At 35.9% G+C, this 20,217-nt stretch overlaps 1 protein-coding gene across 2 annotated transcripts in view; it reads left to right on the plus strand.

The window, feature by feature from the left end:
* The window catches only part of MAP3K7 (mitogen-activated protein kinase kinase kinase 7), a 63,285-nt gene that overhangs the window by 30,481 nt on the left and 12,587 nt on the right, over window positions 1–20,217 (plus strand). Inside the window, exons 10-13 of one of the 2 annotated variants that reach the window (XM_068551444.1) lie at window positions 2,629–2,759; window positions 3,414–3,543; window positions 6,140–6,220; window positions 17,743–17,807. In XM_068551444.1, coding sequence (XP_068407545.1) covers window positions 2,629–2,759; window positions 3,414–3,543; window positions 6,140–6,220; window positions 17,743–17,807 — 407 coding nt within the window. The remainder of the gene's footprint in view (window positions 1–2,628; window positions 2,760–3,413; window positions 3,544–6,139; window positions 6,221–17,742; window positions 17,808–20,217) is intronic. The other variant, XM_068551445.1, reaches the window with a different exon arrangement.

The raw sequence follows: 20,217 nt of genomic DNA on the forward strand, positions 1-20,217 counted from the left end.
ATGTCCTCACTTGCAATTTTAATTGCAGATTGACTGCAATTTGAATTTCCAGGTGCACCATTGTTCATGCAGGTACCCAGATTAAAGAGTTGCTGAAGACCTGTTTCCAAGTCTTGAAATTCTTACACAGTTATATATAAGAAGATTGGATATTATATTGCTGTGAATGTCACTCTTTATTTGAAAAATAGTTCTTAGATACTGCTAGATCAAATAGTATCAGAAATTATTGTAAATATATATATATTGTAAATATATATATCATATATATAAATATATATATGTCATATGTATATATACACACACATACACCCATACATACATACATACCTATATATATAAAACAGCGTATTTCCTTTATCGTGAACACCCTACTTTTTGGTCTTTGTAGAACAATCTACAGCGACTCTTATTTAAAAAGCTGTGTTTTAGTTCAGGAGTTCCTCAGCTCCGTAGTTTGTGGTCATCAAAAAAGATAGTAGAGGGACTTCCCTGGTGGTCCAGTGGTTAAGAATCCACCTTCTAATGCAGGGGATGCGGGTTTGTTCCCTGGTCGGGGAACTAAGATCCCACATGCCGTGGGCCAACTAAGCCTGCGCGCTCCAGAGCCCAAGCGCCACACCTAGAGAGCCCACGTGCCGCAGGTACTGAGCCTATATGCCACAACTAGAGATAAGCCCGAGCGCAGCAACAAAAGATCCCACATGCCACAACTAAGACCTGACACAGCCAAATAAATAAATAAATGTTTTTTAAAAAAAGCTCCCCCAGCCCACTCTCCCCGCTGCCTGTATCTGTCCCTCTACTCTGCACTCTCTTCTGTTCCTGTGGCTGAACTATCCGTGCTCCTAGCCAAAGGCAAGCCTGTCTCCTTTGTGCAGCAGATCCCATCTGCTCTTCCTAGCAATTCTTCCCTGTCTCTTGCATCATCAGTTTTAGCCTTTCTACTGGGATCATTCCCAGAGCATATATACAGTAGTCCCCTCTTGTCCACGGTTTCACTTTCTGTGATTTCAGTTACCCCTGGTCAACTGTGGTCCAGAAATATTAAATGGAAAATTCCAGAACTAAATAATTCATAAGTTTTAAGTTGCAGACATCTTGAGTAGCATGATGAAATCTCACTCCATCCCTCCTGGGACGTGAATCATCCCTTTGTTCAGTGTATCCTGCCCTCTTGGTTGTCAGATCAACTGTCGAGGTATCACAGTGCTTGTGTTCAAGGGACCCTTATTTTATTTAATAAGGGCCCCAAAGCACAAGAGTAATGATGCTGGCAATTCTGATATGCCAAAGAGAAGCCATAAAGTGCCTCCTCTAAATGAAAAGGTGAAAATTCTCAACTTTAATAAGGAAAGAAAAAAAAACTCGTATGCTGAGGTTGCCAAGATCTGCAGTAAGAACTTCTATCTGTGAAATTGTGACAAAGGAAAAAGAAATTTGTGCTGGTTTTGCTGTTATACCTCAAACTGCAAAAGTTACAGCCACGGTGCAGGATAAGTGCTTCGTTAGATGGAAAAGGTATTAAATTTGTACAATAAGGTAGTACAATTTGAGAGACCACATTCGTGTAACTTTTATTATGGTATATTATAATTGTTCTATTTTATTGTTAGCTACTGTTGTTAATCTCTTACTGTGCCTAATTTATAAATTAAACTTTATCATAGATATATATGTATAAGAGAAAACACAGTATACGAGGGTTCGGTACTATCCAGGGTTGCAGGCATCACCTGGGGATCTTGGAATGTATCCCCCCAGGATAAGGGGGGACTGCTGTAGTCTGTATTTGTATTTCTCTAGCTTCTCTCTTTCCATTCTCTCTTGTGCCCACTCCATTCAGTCTTTTATTATACTACTACTCCAGAATTGCTCTTGTCAGGGTCACCAGTTATTTTCACATTACTAAAATCTAAATGAATGATTTTTCAGTTCTCATCTTTTTTGATTCTCAGCAACCGTTGACACAGTTCATTACTCTCTACTTCTTCCAGCACTTTGAGTTGATCTCTAGGATACCATACCAGCCTGGGTTTCATCTTACATCTCTGGTCACTTGTTCTCATGGTTTCCTATGCTGTTTATTCCTCATCTTCCCAACCTATAAACGTGAGAGTGCTCAGGGCTCAGTTATTTGGCTCTTTGCTTATCTATCTAAATTCATTTCCTTGGTAATCTCATCCAGTGTCATGGCTTTGTATACCATGTATTTGCCAAAGTTTTGCTCCTTCCCAGACCTGAACTCCACACTCATATATCCAACTACTTGCTTGATATCTACTAGGAACTCAAAATTACCATTTCCTAACTGTGCTCACTTCAAAGTCATTCCTCCCGTGGTCTTCCTCATCTTGATTAATAGCCACTCCATTCTCCTAGCTCAGGCTAAAAACCTTAAAGTCATCCTTGACTATTTGGAGACTAGGCGTTTTGGTTCCCTTTTTGTGCCGTCCTTAAATTTCATTTAAAATGGGTTTGTTTGGGTATCTTCATTAGGTTGAAAAGTCTTCAATTTTATTTCTATTTATGTCTTGCTAGTTTAGAAAAGAATTTAGGTTGCATCTTATTGAATGAAGCATCTATATTATTCCCAACCTGTAGTCATAAATGTTTCTGCTTTCCTAGGCTCATTCATGGACATCACTTCTACAAATACCAGTAATAAAAGCGACACTAATGTGGAGCAAGTTCCTGCCACAAATGATACTATTAAACGCTTAGAATCAAAATTGTTGAAAAACCAGGCAAAACAACAGGTTTGTTTTGTTACTAGAAGTAAAATCTTTTGGTAACCTAACCAGTAGTCATGAGCATTATACTAACAAGTTAATTGTTTCTCATCTTCCACTATACAAGTCCTGAATCTTTTTCCTGAAACAGACAGGCAAGCTTAAGAGTGGAGATGTGTAATGATTTTCTTCTAGAATTCACTACCAGTCAAATCATTTCCCCTTCTGATGATTGCTGCCTTTGCCACTTGTGCAACTCTCGCCTTACAGTGATCCCTAACTTGAACGGTTGATGGTTACAGACGTAAAATGCATATTCCTTTCCCAGTTACAGGAATTGTTTTAGATCTCTCGTTTCATATTATCCAGATTTATTATATTTTTGCTATTATTGGTTTTAAAACATTTTAAGGAGTGATTTTATTCATCTTGTCCGATGCATTTAGGTTAACCAATATTCGGGGCATTTAACTCCCAGCTCTAGTGACCAGCCTATCCTAAAGGCCGGTATCTGCAGCTTGTTCTCCCTCAGCCTTACAGCTCCCTCTCCCTGAAAACTTTCTATTTCTTTCAGAACAGAACCCCTAAGAATCCCAGTTGGTATATTCCTCCTTCTAGGCTGTCCAGGATTTTTAAATATAAAGAGCTGTAGTAATTCAAATTGACCTGTATTTTTAACAGAGCGAATCTGGACGTTTGAGCTTGGGAGCTTCTCGTGGGAGCAGTGTGGAGAGCTTGCCCCCAACCTCTGAAGGCAAGAGGATGAGTGCTGACATGTCTGAAATAGAAGCCAGAATTGCTGCAACCACAGGTAAAATGAAAATAAAAGTCTAAAGAGGAGTGAAAATGGTAGTTTCAATTGCTTCAGTAGTGGGAATGTCAGTGGTTTATTTGTGCGCGTCCTAAATTTTTTTTAAAGTAGGAAGTTAGTTTACAATATACTTCCTATGCTTCTAGCAAAAAGTGTCTCAAATTCCAAATAAGGAAAGCATGATTTGTAAAATTATTTGGATTATAAAATATACCTTCCTAATTACAGATTTTATCAAATGTAATTCAGCTCAAGCACAAGCTGAAAATCTAAGCGAGAAATTGACATTTTGCCAAAACCAGGATGTTTTGGAGGATTGAGTGATTCTACTAGAATTTTGTGCTGAACTCAAGTAATAGCAGATGTTTTGCTTTGAAATTAGCAGGAAAATGTACTCCAGATCCAAATATAATTTGGCCTTACTATCTGCTGCTGCTCCTACTTTCAGTGGCAAAAAGTAGCTAAGTTTATGATTGATTCTTTTAATTGTAAAATAAAAGATCACGGTAATTTTATTTGATCTTGAAAAAGCTAGCATTTATATTCCATTTTGTCAGAAAGACTGGTCAGCACAAAAATAATTACATGTTTTGTTACCTGAGTAAATTTCTAACCTTTTCTAACCAGGTTCATTTAGTAATGCTGGGTTAAATTGTTTTCTTTCTGATTCCCCCAGGGGTGGAGAGGAACTGATTACAAATACATTTCTATTGTGGAAAAGGTGGAAATATAAACAAATAAAAATACCAGTCTTCCGTAATTGTCCCACTCAGAGATAAACACAACATTTTTGTGTATTTACCTCTAGTCTTTTAACTACATATGTGTATACAAGTATATTTCCAAGTGTATTAGCCTATTTTTTTTTTTACCTTAGCTAACCAGGTTTTTGGGTTTTGTTTGGTTGGTTTTTTGTTTTTGTTCTCTTTTTTTTAGGTCTTTATGGTTTTTTTCTAAATAGAATATTTTCATTTTGTGTGAAGCTCTTTTCAGAAAGAAGTTGTCCAGAGGACCATCCTAACTATACTTGTCTTCAACTAACCACTTATTTTATCAGTTAGCATTAGAATCAGTTAGATATTACATAATATCCAAAATAACAGTGTCTAACATATAAGCTTTATTTTTCACACACAAACAAATCTGGAGGTAGGCTCCATGATCATTAGGTAACTGGGTTTCTTCTGTCTCTCTGTGTCGTAATCCCTATTGTGTGGCTTTCATCCTGAAGGTTACTTTGTACTCCATAATGGCTATTACAGTTCCAATCATCACATCCACAGTCCTGGCATCAGGAAGCAAGAATTAGGGGAAGGGCACATGCCCAGGCTTTTTTAAGGAGCTTTCCCGGAAGTCCCTCCTAACAACTCCCACATAGATGTCATTGGCCATAGTGATAGGGTCAGATGGGAAGGGAGAGCCCTGTGGCTCCATGGGAAGGAAGGATCTGCAATCTTTTATCTAGGAGCATTGCTGTCCTGAGTAAAGTTGGGGTTCTGTTGAGCTGGTGACCAGGAGTCTCTGCCACACAGATGGGTCTTTAGAAACGATCAAGTTGAATGGAGGTCACCAGCCACTGTCGAGCTTTCCTGGCCTCCATGAGTCAAGCGTTTCTGTGTGGAGTCGGGGTGTCGCAGCGTAGTGTCCAATGAACAGTGTACACAGGAACACATGCTTACACTTTGGCAGCCTTTTTCATTTCAGGAATATCATTCAAGTTAGACCTGCCAAATAGTGGTTGCTACCCTAAAACAGGAAATGCTCTGTAATGTAATAACAGTAATTTTATATCTTCTCGTGTCAATTTTTTAGTCAGGTACTGGTTTATAAGTATTCTTTACAGAAGTGGTATTTCACTAGATTAAAGATAACCACACACATTTGAATTACCCTATCCTTTCTCTGCCTAAATGTAAAACAGATGGTTGAACATCCGTTGGTGAACTGTCTTACTTTGAAAGGTTCATATTTTCCAGCCTTTCAGTACTTTTCAAGTTTAGCAGGAATATACCCTAAACTTGGGAAACTACAATAAATATTCAGTTTACCAGAAGTATGTTCAAATATTTATAATTATAAAAGCATAAACATTTCATACTTTGATTCAGTAATTATCATTTAATCACTGAATTTTACTTTATAGCACACTTCAAGAAACACCTAATTGGACATACATTCCTGTGTTTGTTCATTTAAAATAAATATGGCAGCTTATTTCTTTTTAACTCCTCTTTTCCTTCCCAGTTTCATCCTAGACCCCCCCCCCCATTGCATTTCAGTGGTTTTACTTAGGTAGATTATTTCTATGAACATGTTTGAAATCTAGCTTTCTCATTACCCTGCAGCTTTGTTTGTCTCGGCCCTATTTTTTTTTCCTGCTAATTAAAGCCAGTATGTGAAACATCTTGTATTGGTAGTTGTTTGCTCCTTAATCACGCCTTTTCTAAGCATGGATGAAAAGTTAGATAGTTCTGCATGCCATTCTGCATGAAGTGTTATTAACATAACTATTTGAAAAGTATTCTGTTTTTGTTCATCGTTTTCTATTACTATTTGTAGTTGTTTGCATGTATACTGTATATATGTGTTTTTGCAGCCTTTTCCAAGCCTAAACGGGGCCACCGTAAAACTGCTTCATTTGGCAACATTCTGGATGTCCCTGAGATCGTCATATCAGGTATCATAGACCACCTGAGTCGGTCTAATAGCTGTGGAACTGGAATAATGATCCCTGGTACTTAAAAAATGCTTCTTGCTCCAATTTAATAGAACGTGAAAATAGATATCTTGCATGCAGTCATTAGGGAGACAGATTAAAAACGGTATACGTTTATCTACACTGAAGTGGGCTTGGCAGGAAACCTCACATCTCCAAAACTGAGGATAAAATAGAAGGTAAAGTGAACGTTTTCACGGAAGGGAGAATACCAGTCCAGAATTCCACCAAGTTCCTCTCATCTTTTAAGTGAGCGGAAGAGCTGAACCCAGACCTTTTTTGCACCCAGCAGAAAGAGGAAACGATCCTTTAAAAATATTTGTTGTCCTTCGCTCCTTTCCTTCCTTCGTTACTACTTTGGGGCTCCCTCTAAGCATTCTATCCCAGCCTCTTTCTGTTGGGAGCAAGTGAAATATGAAGTTGAGAAAAGAGTTGCTAAATACCGTTTTGCCTTAACCTGGAAAACAGAAATGAAGTAAAACTAAATGAGATTTGCTGTTTTGTTTGGTATCCTGCCAAAGAATTATGGTCAGTTCTGATTCCTGTGTATTATCAGGAGAATCTTCTTGCAAATTACGTGTTTTTATACCTAACTCACACATGGTATCTCCGTGTCTCATATTGGCAAATTGCTTTTATTTCTTATGGTGATCATTTCACAGATGCATCTAAATCACCATTTTCAATAGAAACTTAAATGGCATATGTGACCTTCAGTATTGGTTAATATATGTTATCAAAATCATCATTTATTTACCCTTCTGCTTTAGGTTTTCCTCCACCTCTTCCCCTGAAATTTTGACAGGGAAATACAGTTTTCCCCGCACAATCATGGGCGTAGTTAGGTGAATGCTCCAGCACACTGTCCTTTGCCTGTGATTGTGCTTTTAGCATCGTATTGGATTATATATGAATGCCTAGTAGTTCTTTTCTCCTCCAGTAAACTGAAACCTGAGGATAGAGGCCATGCCTTTGTGATTTATTATTGATGGCACCAGCAGTATCTGGCTCAGTGCCTCACACGTTGTGTCTAATAAATATGTGCCTATTACATAAATGAACAAACTATTACTGAGCTCCAGCAGCTAGGAACTATGATACATGTAAACTTTGTATATAACAGATATGTGTAAAGTATAAGTTATACAATTCTTAGGGGCCATTTTGTCTATACAAAACCATTTTATTTATAGAGTAATTAACTTTTATTCTAGTTATCAAAGTGGTTTATTTTACAACATTTTCACTGTTGCCGTTCAGAGAATACCGTTAACCCATTCTTCACATAGTAATTTTATTTATTGAGTCATGAGCTGCTTTCAAAATTAGCAAAGTACTTAGGATCATTTTCCCTCTACACTGAAAGGTCCCAAGTGTAAGGGAATAATACTCTGACTGAGGAAGTGGCAACATTTAAACATACATACTGCTGAGCTGTGATTATCTTTAAACGTTTGAGGGAATCAGGAAAATTTAGGCACATGGCACAATCATCTTAACCTGGGTCTTATGGGTAAGCATTAAGAACAGATACACCCACACATAGTGGGTGAAATAGCCAATGGTGTACAAGATAGGGAGGGAGAGAGAAGAGGAGAAAGAATAATAGTCTCAGTGGTTCTCCTCCAGGGTGAATTTGCCCCCCAGGGGACATTTGGCAACATCTGGAAACATTCTTGATTGTCAAAACTGATAGGTGCTACTGGCATATGGTGGACAGAAGCCAGGAATGCTGCTACACGTTCTGCAATGTCCCGGGCAGCTTTCCACAGGCAAGAATTATCCAGCCGCAAGTGTCAGCAGTGCCAAGGTTGAGAAACCCTCGTTAGATGTGCTGTGTGGCCCATAAAGTAGTTTAAAGCACATCATCTTAATTAACCTTCGTAAGTCTTATAACTAGGTTATCAGATAAAATTATAGCCATTTTACAGATGAAAATCTTAGATCTGATGATGTTGAATGGTTTTCCCAGAGTCACACAGCCAGGATCCCATCCTAGATCTTCTGATGCCAAATTACATCCGTGTTCTCTTGTTTTGTTTGAGTCAGAGAAGTTAGAATAACTCTGCCTTGCACTTCACTCGGGTTCGTATTAAATTTAAGTGAGCTCTTCAGCCAGGAGACGCTTTTTTATGACATTGGATACTTAACGGAGTCAGGAAAGCTTAATTCTGCTCTTAATTGCCAGAGTAACAATGCTGTTCAAATGGAAATGTTATTCGGTAATACATTTCATTAAATATTCTTGTTGGGGTTTTTTCCCAGATATTCAAACATTAACCTAATCAGTTTCACTTCCTTTAATAAAAGGATGCAAGCACTGGAATTGAAACAATTGGACATAAAAGCTAAACATTAATTTGTTCTTAGGTTATATTTTTAAGTTAAACATAAAGATACAATCCGTGCTTTGGGAATATCTCACATGTCTTACATGGCCATTTTAATTGTAAAGGAGGACGAAATTTAATTCCCCCAAGTTTTTTAATACCTCCTAGAATTTTTTTCCTCGAGGTTGGTTTCCCTACAAGCTCTGTGGTTATATTACCAGATACTTCTTGATATATCCAAACTGGCATTAATTAGCATTGGATCCCATTTGTAAGCATTTTTTTAAATATAGCTGTACTTTTTATCTTATCTGTCATGGATAAGTAGTTGCAATAATATTTTCCTTTGGCCAAGTGCAGTATACTGTCTAATGTACCTCTTGGAATAAACGGCCTCTTTTTAGTAGGAGTGCTCATTTAAGCATCACGTAAATTTTTATGTGTATTTATTGGCAGTGTACAAATGTATCTTTTCTGAAGTGTTTGTTGTTTCTTGCATTTTTTAAAACCTTACCAAGTTTTAAAAGTTTTTAAATACACACTATTACTCTAAAGATTTTTTTTTAATACATCTTTATAATGACTAAAATGCCTAACCTAGTCATAGGTCAGCAAATTTAAATCTTGTGTTTTGCCTGCTTTTCAACACTATTATACACTCTGTCACCAACAAATGAGGAAGAACAAGCAACTTACAGCTAACACCAATATTCATCAATTTAACAGTCTCTCAGGTTGTGCAAAAATGAACCTTTAATACCTCAGGGCTTCCTATGGATCAGACTACACAATTTTTTGTACCCCTTCTACCTTGGCCCTGGCTCTAAAGAGGTATTGGCAAACTTTGGTATGGATAAACCTTCCTTCCACTTTCCCCTGCCCACAGAGAGTGGCTATAGATCGATCTGGCTCCTTTTTACCAAGCAAGACACATTAATTATGAGCAAATTACCAATAGAGTATGACATTTTGCTAACTCTTCATTTGTGAAGAAGGTCCTGCCCACTAACGGTGTGCTACCTAAGCAAAGTTAATGTAAATGTAGAAGTCTCTTGCCCAGAATTTAAACCATTTGATCTAGTTTTCTAATCCATTTGTTTATTGAACATTATAAGACTTCCAGGAAAGGAAATAGGCTTTCTTAAATGTTTTCCATTAAAACTTGGAGTTTTAAAAGCATAATCCTTTCTCCTTTTCAACCAGTACATTTTAATTTGTATTACTTTTATTTGAAGAAAAAAGAATGGGTGGCATACTATTGGATTGCTTTAAATGTTTCTATTTTTTTTTCCCTTTAAGACTTTAATAAGAACATGGATTTTTGTTTATTCGGTTCTTTTACTTGGATTTTAGAATGCTTTGACCAAAGAGCATTACGTACTGTCTTACATACTGTTCTTAAGGATTTGATAAAGAAGATTGAATATGCAAATGTTTTGAGTCAATCTTGTTAATATATATAAAATATTTTTGCCCAGGTCCCTGAATTTAATTGATATTTCTTGTTTATAATATTCTTGAAGCTGAAAAGAAACGTTACGAATCCTTATGATTTCAGCTGCATTTAGATCTCTTAACTGAGAAAATTTTAATGACTATTCATTCACTTTTAATTTCAGTCAGGTACATTTAGCTCTATTGTATATTGGGTATTTTCCAAAAGTAAATGTTAATATATAGTTAAGTAGAATATAGAAAGGACCAAGGGCCAAACATAATATTTAACAGAAAGTAAATGGGTAGTTAGCTTTCTAATACCTATGTGTTGTTTTCCTCCTTCAGAAGTTTCAAATATCTTAGGTAATTTAGATGGGGGTGCCGGGGGTGGAGGGGAGTGGTGAGGACCTTGTAGAATGCTGGGCAGCTGGAGGCCGAGATACTGTGCAGAGACACCTGGGCACCACTTTGCTTTTTCCATCAGGACGGAAATATAACCTTCTAATACTATATTTGGTTCAAGAACCAGTAGATACTGTTTGTAAACATTCCTATAACTGTATGTATGTAAATTATTAGTGCAGTTCTTCCCCTTTTTAAATAGTGCAGCGCCAATATGAAGAGAGCATGAGATAGAAAGAACTGAGCTTTTCTAGATCTTCAAGTTCCTACCTTGCACAGTGTCATTAACAGCTGTAAACCTTTATTTAGGGACACTGAGGCCCAAGGAGAGCGCTACTGAGATATACTATACCTACTTCTGCCAAGAGTAGCCACCTCACCTTCAGCAGAATTCTATATTTGTGGCTAATTAAATAAGCAAGTGCATCTAACCTTACAGTGAATATTTAGGTAGTCTCTTTGCACCATATTGTGGTCTACCAAGATCATTTTTTTTTAATCTAAATAATTGAACTCTAACCTAATGAAGTAGGTTTATTAGAAAGCAAAACTCATCAATAATAATTGCTTTCCTTTGGTAGGGGGGAAAAAAACCCCACCCTAAAGGAGGCTTTATTCTAAGAAACCAGCCAGGTACTTCCCTGGCGGTCCAGTGGTTAAGACTTGGCCTTCCAATGCAGGGGGTGCAGGTTCGATCTCTGGTCGGGGAGCTAAGATCCCACATGCCTCGCAGCCAAAAAACCAAAACATAAAAAAAAAAAAAAAACAGAAGCAGTACTGTAACAGATTCAATAAAGACTTTAAAAATGGTCCACATCAAAAAAATCTTTAAAAAAAAAAAAAACCAGCCAGAATTGTTGAAACTAGTAAAGGAATATGAAACTTGTGCCAACTTTAAAAAAAAAAAAAATATATATATATATATATATATATATATATATATATATATATATATATTTTAACATCTTTATTGGAGTATAATTGCTTTACAATGTTGTGTTAGTTTCTGGTTTATAACAAACTGAATTAGTTATATGTGTACATATACCCCATATCCCCTCCCTCTTGTGACTCACTTCGTCCCAGCTTACCCTTCCTCCTCCCCATGTCCTCAAGTCCATTCTCTATGTCTGCGTCTTTATTCCTGTCCTGCCCCTAGGTTCTTCAGTCTTTTTTTTTTTTTTTTAGATTCCATATATATGTGTTAGCATACAGCATTTGTTTTTCTCTTTCTGACTTACTTCACTCTGTATGACAGACTCTAGGTCCATCCACCTCACTACAAATAACTCAATTTCGTTTCTTTTTATGGCTGAGTAATATTCCATTGTATATATGTGCCACATCTTCTTTATCCATTCATCTGTCGATGGACACTTAGGTTGCTTCCATGTCCTGACTATTGTAAATAGGGCTGCAATGAACATTGTGATATATGACTCTTTTTGAATTATGGTTTTCTCAGGGTATACACCCAGTAGTGGGATTTTTGGGTCATATGGTAGTTCTTTTTTTTTTTTTTTGACCACAACAAAAGCAACAATGATTGCAATTACCAAACATGAAACACACTCATACTATGTCATAATATTGACATTCAGTCCAGTAATCCTCCACTGTAACAGCTCCTTTACTTTGCAGTGAAAATTGATTTCTATGTTCTTTGCCTCTGAGTCCTTGTGGAATTTTTTTTTTTTTAATTCAAGCAGAAAGTCACAAAGATTATAATCATCCTCATCAGTTCGCTCAGTCCCACGTAATTAATTTTTTTTTTCATCTTGATCTTTTGTTAGCACTTTTATGAGTTCATCAGTTTTTCATTAGAGTTGTGAAAATGCTTATTCATTCAGTTCAGCACTACAGTCAGTTACCAGAAACCTGTACTTGTCAGAGTCTTTTCTATGAATTCCTTGAAGATGAAACCCTTTTATAGGAACATATTTGCAAAAGCATCAGAGTACACCCAGAACTGTCTGTAACTGACAAACGACTTAAAAATGACCACAGTTAAAGATTTGATGAAAGTTCATAATAGTGCAATTGACAAGGAAATTTAGTTTTTTCTGAGATATACATTTTAAAGTAATAACTAGAATTATGACTTATAACATTATACCAGAACATATAAGATTTTTAGAAATTTCACGTAATGTCTGAAACATTTATATTAACATATTTCCATACAGATAACCCAATGAAAGTTTAGTATTAGTTGTTTTGTTTGTTTGTTTTTTTATACTGCAGGTTCTTACTAGTCATCAATTTTATACAAATCAGTGTATACATGTCAATCCCAATCGTCCAATTCAGCACACCACCATCCCCACCCCACCACAGTTTTCCCCCTCATATGGTAGTTCTATTTTTAATTTTTTTAAGGAACCTCCATACTGTTCTCCATAGTGGCTGTATCAATTTACATTCCCACCAACAGTGCAAGAGGGTTCCCTTTTCTCCACACCCTCTCCAGCATTTATTGTTTGTAGATTTTTTGATGATGGCCGTTCTGACCGGTGTGAGATGACACCTCGTTGTACTTTTGATTTGCATTTCTCTAATGATTAGTGATGTTGAGCATCCTTTCATGTGTTCATTGGCAGTCTGTATATCTTCTTTGGAGAAATGTCTGTTTAGGTCTTCTGGCCATTTTTGGATTGGGTTGTTTGTTTTTTTGATATTGAGCTGCATGAGCTGCTTGTATATTTTGGAGATTAATCCTTTGTCACTTGCTTCGTTTGCAAGTATTTTCTCCCATTCTGAGGGTTGTCTTTTCATCTTGTTTATGGTTTCCTTTGCTGTGCAAAAGCTTTTAAGTTTCATTAGGTCCCATTTGTTTATTTCTGTTTTTATTTCCATTTCTCTAGGAGGTGGGTCAAAAAGGATCTTGCTGTGATTTATGTCAAAGAGTGTTCCTCCTATGTTTTCCTCTAAGAGTTTTAGAGTATCTGGCCTTACATTTAGGTCTTTAATCCATTTTGAGTTTATTTTTGTGTATGGTGTTAGGAAGTGTTCTAATTTCATTCTTTTACATGTAGCTGTCCAGTTTTCCCAGCACCGCTTATTGAAGAGACTGTCTTTTCTCCATTGTGTATTCTTGCCTCTTTTATCAAAGATAGGGTGACCATATGTGCATGGGTTTATCTCTGGGCTTTCTATCCTGTTCCACTGATCTGTATTTCTGTTTTTGTGCCAGTACCATACTGTCTTGATAACTGTAGCTTTGTAGTATAGTCTGAACTCTGGGAGCCTGATTCCTCCAGCTCCATTTTTCTTTCTCAAGATTGATTTGGCTATTCGGGGTCTTTTGTGTTTCCATATGAATTGTGAAATTTTTTGTTCTAGTTCTGTGAAAAATGCCATTGGTAGTTTGATAGGGATTGCATTGAATCTGTAGATCGCTTTGGGTAGTAGAGTCATTTTCACAATGTTGATTCTTCCAATCCAAGAACATGGTATATCTCTGCATCTGTTTGTATCATCTTTAATTTCTTTCATCAGTGTCTTATAGTTTTCTGCATACAGGTCTTTTGTCTCCTTAGGTAGGTTTATTCCTAGGTATTTTATTCTTTTTGTTGCAGTGGTAAATGGGAGTGTTTCCTTAATTTCTCTTTCAGATTTTTCATCATTAGTATATAGGAATGCAAGAGATTTCTGTGCATTAATTTTGTATCCTGCTACTTTACCAGATTCATTGATTAGCTCTGGTAGTTTTCTGGTAGCATCTTTAGGATTCTCTATGTATAGTATCATGTCATCTGCAAACAGTGACAGTTTTACTTCTTTTATTTCTTTTTCTTCTCTGATTGCTGTGGCTAAAACTTCCAAAACTATGTTGAATAATAGTGGTGAGAGTGGGCAACCTTGTCTTGTTCCTGATCTTAGTGGAAACGGTTTCAGTTTTTCACCATTGAGAACGCTGTTGGCTGTGGGTTTGTCATATATGACCTTTATTATGTTGAGGTAGGTTCCCTCTATGCTTACTTTCTGGAGAGTTTTTATCATAAATGGGTGTTGAATTTTGTCAAAAGGTTTTTCTGCATCTATTGAGACTATTACGTGGTTTTTATCCTTCAATTTGTTAATATGGTGTGTCACATTGATTTGCGTATATTGAAGAATCCTTGCATTCCTGGGATAAATCCCACTTGATCATGGTGTATGATCCTTTTAATGTGCTGTTGGCTTCTGTTTGCTAGTATTTTGTTGAGGATTTTTGCATCTACGTTCATCGGCGATATTGGCCTGTAGTTTTCTTTTTTTGTGACATCTTTGTCTGGTTTTGGTATCAGGGTGATGGTGGCCTCACAATGAATTTGGGAGTGTTCCTCTCTCTGCTATATTTTGGAAGAGTTAGAGAAGGATAGGTGTTAGCCCTTCTCTAAATGTTTGACAGAATTCGCCTGTGAAGCCATCTGGTCTTGGGCTTTTGTTTGCTGGAAGATTTTTAATCACAGTTTCAATTTCAGTGCTTGTGATTGGTCTGTTTATATTTTCTGTTTCTTCCTGGTTCAGTCTTGGAAGGTTATACCTTTCTAAGAATTTGCCCGTTTCTTCCAGGTTGTCCATTTTATTGGCATATAGTTGCTTGTAGTAATCTCTCATGATCCTTTGTATTTCTGCAGTGTCAGTTAACATATATTTTTAAATTACGTATTCAGTTTACCATGAAGCATTAGTATAATCCTGCAGTGTATAGTGCTGTGTGAATTTTTTAAATCTTGTGTGTTTTACACATAAGGTTAGTGTCCCATAATTTTTAGTATTCAAAACTTATGAATATCAGAATTTCCAACATTTTGTTTAAGAGATGTCTCCAGGAAAATGTGTTGATTTTTACATGAAGAGAGTCTTCAGGAAGTTGGAACATAGGAAAATATAAGTAGTTAAGGTAAGGAAACCGATAAGAAAAACCTCAAGAATTACTCTCTGGGACCTGATCCAGCAGTCTCTGGAGAGACTCTGTGATGACTTTCAAATACCAGCTCAGGAAGTCAGTTGTACTTAAAAAGAGCAGCTTTTTGAAGAGATGGATTTTGTTTTAGTGTGGTAGAAATGATCAACCTATCAGCTGCCATTCCAACCACCCTGTTGGGTGGGGGAGGGGCTTAGGGCTATAGTGTATTCCTTTTGTTGCTCTTACTTAGAAAAGTTATTCTTAAAAATATCATTTGTTCCCTACCCGAAGTCGTGAAAGTTCCAGAATTCATTACAGAATAAAATACTTACGACATGATTTACAGGTTTCATATTCCTTGATTAAGCATCTGTTAACATCATATTGTCCCTCATTTCTACTTCTTTTTTCCTTTATACTGCCATGTGTAATATAGTTATGCACATATCAAAGAACCCTGAAAAAGTGTAAAGTTAGCGAGTTTCTAAATTAGTGTTTAGTTACCAAAAAATTCAAAATCAATCTAAATTTACTGAGTACACACCCAGTAATTTTCATTTGCGATAATAGGAGCTTGATGTTTTTTACATTCATATTTCTAAATTATGACTTAAAACTTAATATTGGAGCAACAAGTATTTGTTGATTGTAGTCCTTTTTTGCTTTGTCTGAACTGTTTGCCAGATGGTTTCTGCCATGGTTATGCTAATGAAAATGCATTACCTAGTATTGCTTGCTTTGACTCATATTGTAGCTTGAAGATTTCTCATTTTATGGCATTTGTTAACTGTCAGCTCTCCTTTACCCTACTTAAAAGCTTTTATTCCCCTTTCCTCCTTCCCTGACCTAGATTGGAGCTTGTTTTTGTTGTTATTGCAATGGTGATGTACTGATTTTTAGACACGTGTGCTGGGTGGTTCCCGAGATTCACAAATGTTGCTAATCTAAAAAGAGAATTCCAGACACTTTTACAAGCCTGTCTCATCTCAGCTAATTTTAGAATGATTGTGTCGAATGAAATGTGCCTGAAATTGCTTATTCGTCATGGTGGTAGGGATCCTTTTTGTCCCCGGGAAACAGGGATAATTAAAAGTTTTCACAGAAATATCTTAATGTGCCTGATTCAGTAAATGTGCAGTTTGTTGTTATGTCAAATTTAATTGAAAGTTGGAGCTTGGAATAAAATGAAACTCGAAGTAAATTTGAGTTAAGATTATGCAAAGAATTCTAAAACATAGCTTTAAATAGAAAAGAGTTACACTTTCAAGGTGGCTGTAAATTTGAGTTTTTCTGTTCACTACACGTATTATTGCATTAAACATTATTCTTCTGTTGTAAGGTCCTTTTAGTTTATGTGCAGAACAATAGGGTCACCTTGATTAAGATGCTAACTTATATTGCTGATTGGTTTAAAATAAGATACTGAAGGTTATGGAAATACAAAATTTTAAGAATGAATTCTGTCTGCTAATCAGGCCACAACTATTCGAGTACAAGATCTGAGTGCTGCCCACTAGTTAAGAAATTACATAATATAGCTTTCAGAGTCAAAAGAATTTTGACTTTTTTGTCAGCTGTTACTCATAATATCTTGGTGTTTCCTTTTAGACAGCTGATCTCTCATCTTAGAAGATACTGTATAAACAGCCCTATTCCCAAGTAAAAGTGCTGAGTGAAGCTGTTGTTTAATTCATTCCGTTTTACTGAAGACTTACATTTGTAGAGTTCTTTCATAAACTGATTTTTAATTAAATTATTTTTAGCATAGACGTTCCTGAAGCAGGATTAACACACTAGCCCATTTCAACAAGCTGTATATTTGGGAATGGAATGAGAGTCATTCATCTCCACTAGGAAATTAAGACTTGTTGTTCACAAATAATAAACTACTAGATTCTGACAAAGACTAATGGGATTAGCTAAGTGTGACTCAGTGTAATAAATTCAAGCCTAAGCATCCTTTCAGGACCTGAATCAAACCAGGTACTGCTGTTGGTTAAAGTCAGTCATGGCTTACAACCTGCTAGCTGTCTTGCTGTAGAAACTGTAACGTAAGGCCCTTGAAATAGATGCCGTCATCAGCCCCAGCCCCCAAGCATTCATCTATTTAAACACATGACAGAAGATGGTAGAAGAGAATTCAGCAGCTCTTCGTGTAGTAGGAGTGGTTATTGTATCAGGACATACTTTGTTGTAGGCCAGCAACTTTTGAGTTAAAATACTATAGCTGTTTCTCTTCCTCTCCTTACATCTTTCTTTCACTCTTTTTTTTTTTTTAGGCAATAAACTCACTTATTTTTCTCACAAACATTTTGTGTAGATCCAAGGAGCAAAAGATTCCAACTTCCTCCTGTAGCAGTTAAACCCATATTGTCTCTTCAAGTAAATTTCAGTATTTTACTTCTTTTATTTTTTAAAAGGCAACGGGCAGCCAAGACGTAGATCCATCCAAGACTTGACTGTTACTGGAACAGAACCTGGTCAGGTAAGACTTAATATTTGAATTCTCTGTCTTTGAAGAATAGTAATGGGCAGAAATCAAGAATTAACTATACTATGTATATATATATATATATATATATATATATAGTCTGCAAAATTAGTTTTATGAGTTGACTAAAATTATGATAGAGAAATTCATTATCACCAGAACTTAAATACTTAAGGGAAAAAATGTATAGATGCCATTATTGATTTAACTTGAAGGAAAATTTGTGAAAATAGGTTGATTAATTCAATAGTGCTCTATGTATGTTATGTGGTTTTTATATATGCTTTAATAAGGAAGTATTCAATTTTGTAATTTAACAATTTGTCATTAACATTGTTCTCTAAAATGAATCATTAGTATTATCTCCTTTTTACTAATGAGGGGAATAAATATCTCCCCAAAAGATGTCAGCTCCTCCAGGATCACAGGCACTGACATACTTGGGTGGACTCTTAACATCTTTTAATTCGGCATATCCCCTAGATTTATATTTTTGTGTAACATCCTTAGGACAGTATTTACTAAGCAGATGGATAAACTCTAGAAAGTCTTCTATCCCAGTTGTTCAGGTTTTTATTCTTCATCTTTATATTTCTGGATGTTCTTCTGAATGCCCCTTACCTCTCTGTAGATGACCCAGACAGTGCTATAATTTAAGCCATTTCTGACGAGTGCAGAGTTTTAACCAACCAAGTATATAAAAGTAGCAGTCATTGCTTTTTCTGTTACTCAGGTCAATAGACTTAACATATATAATTTATATCACATTCTTAAAATGAATTGAAAACTAATTATGAGGTTTTGTTGTTACTTTCAGTTTTGCTGAAATAAATAAATTTTAAGACTATAGCATGCATCTGAAGTAATAAGAATACCACATATGGTCCATATTCATGAAAAATTATAGGATTATATGTTATAAACAATGGGATTTAATTTTTGGTAAAATGTATTAGTGCTTTTCATCTAAAAGGTGTTTTATTATTATTTCATTTTTATAACACACTTGAAATTTTAGAGATTCTTTGTAGTCATTAATAAAAATTTGAAAACCTTTTCTAGCCATCAGCTAACTTAACTAACAAAACCACTTGAGATATTTAAATGATAGATAGCCTTGATCTTCATTTATATCTGGAAATATTTTTATTTCTCGCAATACCCATACACACAATCAAATACATACATACACACATATGTACATATAATATATATACATAATACATATTAATTTATTATATATTTTATGATATTAGGTGACCTTAAATCTTGGTTTTATTTATTTAATAGCAGCTCTTTCAGTATATCTGCTTTCGTGAGACGCCAGAAGTTTTGAATGAAGTTTCCCACTTTCTCCCCCCTCAAATACTTAAAGTATTAATAAGCAGGGCATTTAGTAACAGATAGCTTGACATCTGGTATTTGCTTTGATTCCTTAGAGGCTTGACGAGCTCAGTCTTTTTAATGCTATTTACTATTGCCATTGACATTCCAGTTATGAGAAACTCTAGCCAAGTGTTCTCCCTTTGACTAGGAATGAGCGGCTTGCTCTGAGACAGTTCAGGAGCATCTGCCAGTGCCAGTGCTCTTCTCTGTATTCTGTAATAAAGGCATTGCTATATTTCAGCACTGACCTCACCATACCAAGCCTTGCTTATTTCCTCACAAACTCCGTATTACTTGAGACTTTGATCATTACCATTTTCTTCTATAAAACACTGGAACTGAGGCAGACTTTGATTGTGGGACGGTCACCTGCATGAATTGTCATGGACTACTCCAAAAGATTCAGAGTGAGGGGGAGTTTGTTATGGTGGTAAAACCTATTCTAAAGCAGGTGCTGTGTAGCCCTTGTCTAGCCAGTTTTTAAAATTGATCTGCTCTTTCAGAATTACTTAAGTATTACAAACTTAAAATGCCTAATATCCAGTTTGGGGTGAGAATGACAAATGGTAATCCTTATATACTATGAAAACATTTTCCCCTGAAAATGTTACGATAAATGACCATTAAATCTTTTTAATTACTACTGAAAATAACATTCATTATTTGAAGAAGAAAAATGTGCATAATCTGGATTTTCAAAATTGAAGGTATAGTTCTTTTTAAAATCTGGCTAAGCAGTGATTAAACAGATGCATAGCAGTTTTTTGTTTGTTTGTTTTGGCCATGGAAATTGATAAAGAACATAAAAGTATTTGCCCAGTCAGTACAATCATCAGAGGAAAAGAGAGAGCTTACTAATGAAGTTTACTGCCACATCTCATAGGGGAAAGTGATCTGACGAGAGTTTCTGCTATGACTCTTGATTCGAGACTGATCTTAATAAAATCACTTAAACTTTTCATCTGTCAACTAAAATTAAATTGGTTGTTTTTATACTGCCATTTCTATTGAGAGGAGG

Source organism: Eschrichtius robustus, chromosome 9 (assembly GCF_028021215.1).
Source record: "Eschrichtius robustus isolate mEscRob2 chromosome 9, mEscRob2.pri, whole genome shotgun sequence".
Classification (NCBI taxonomy): domain Eukaryota; kingdom Metazoa; phylum Chordata; class Mammalia; order Artiodactyla; family Eschrichtiidae; genus Eschrichtius; species Eschrichtius robustus.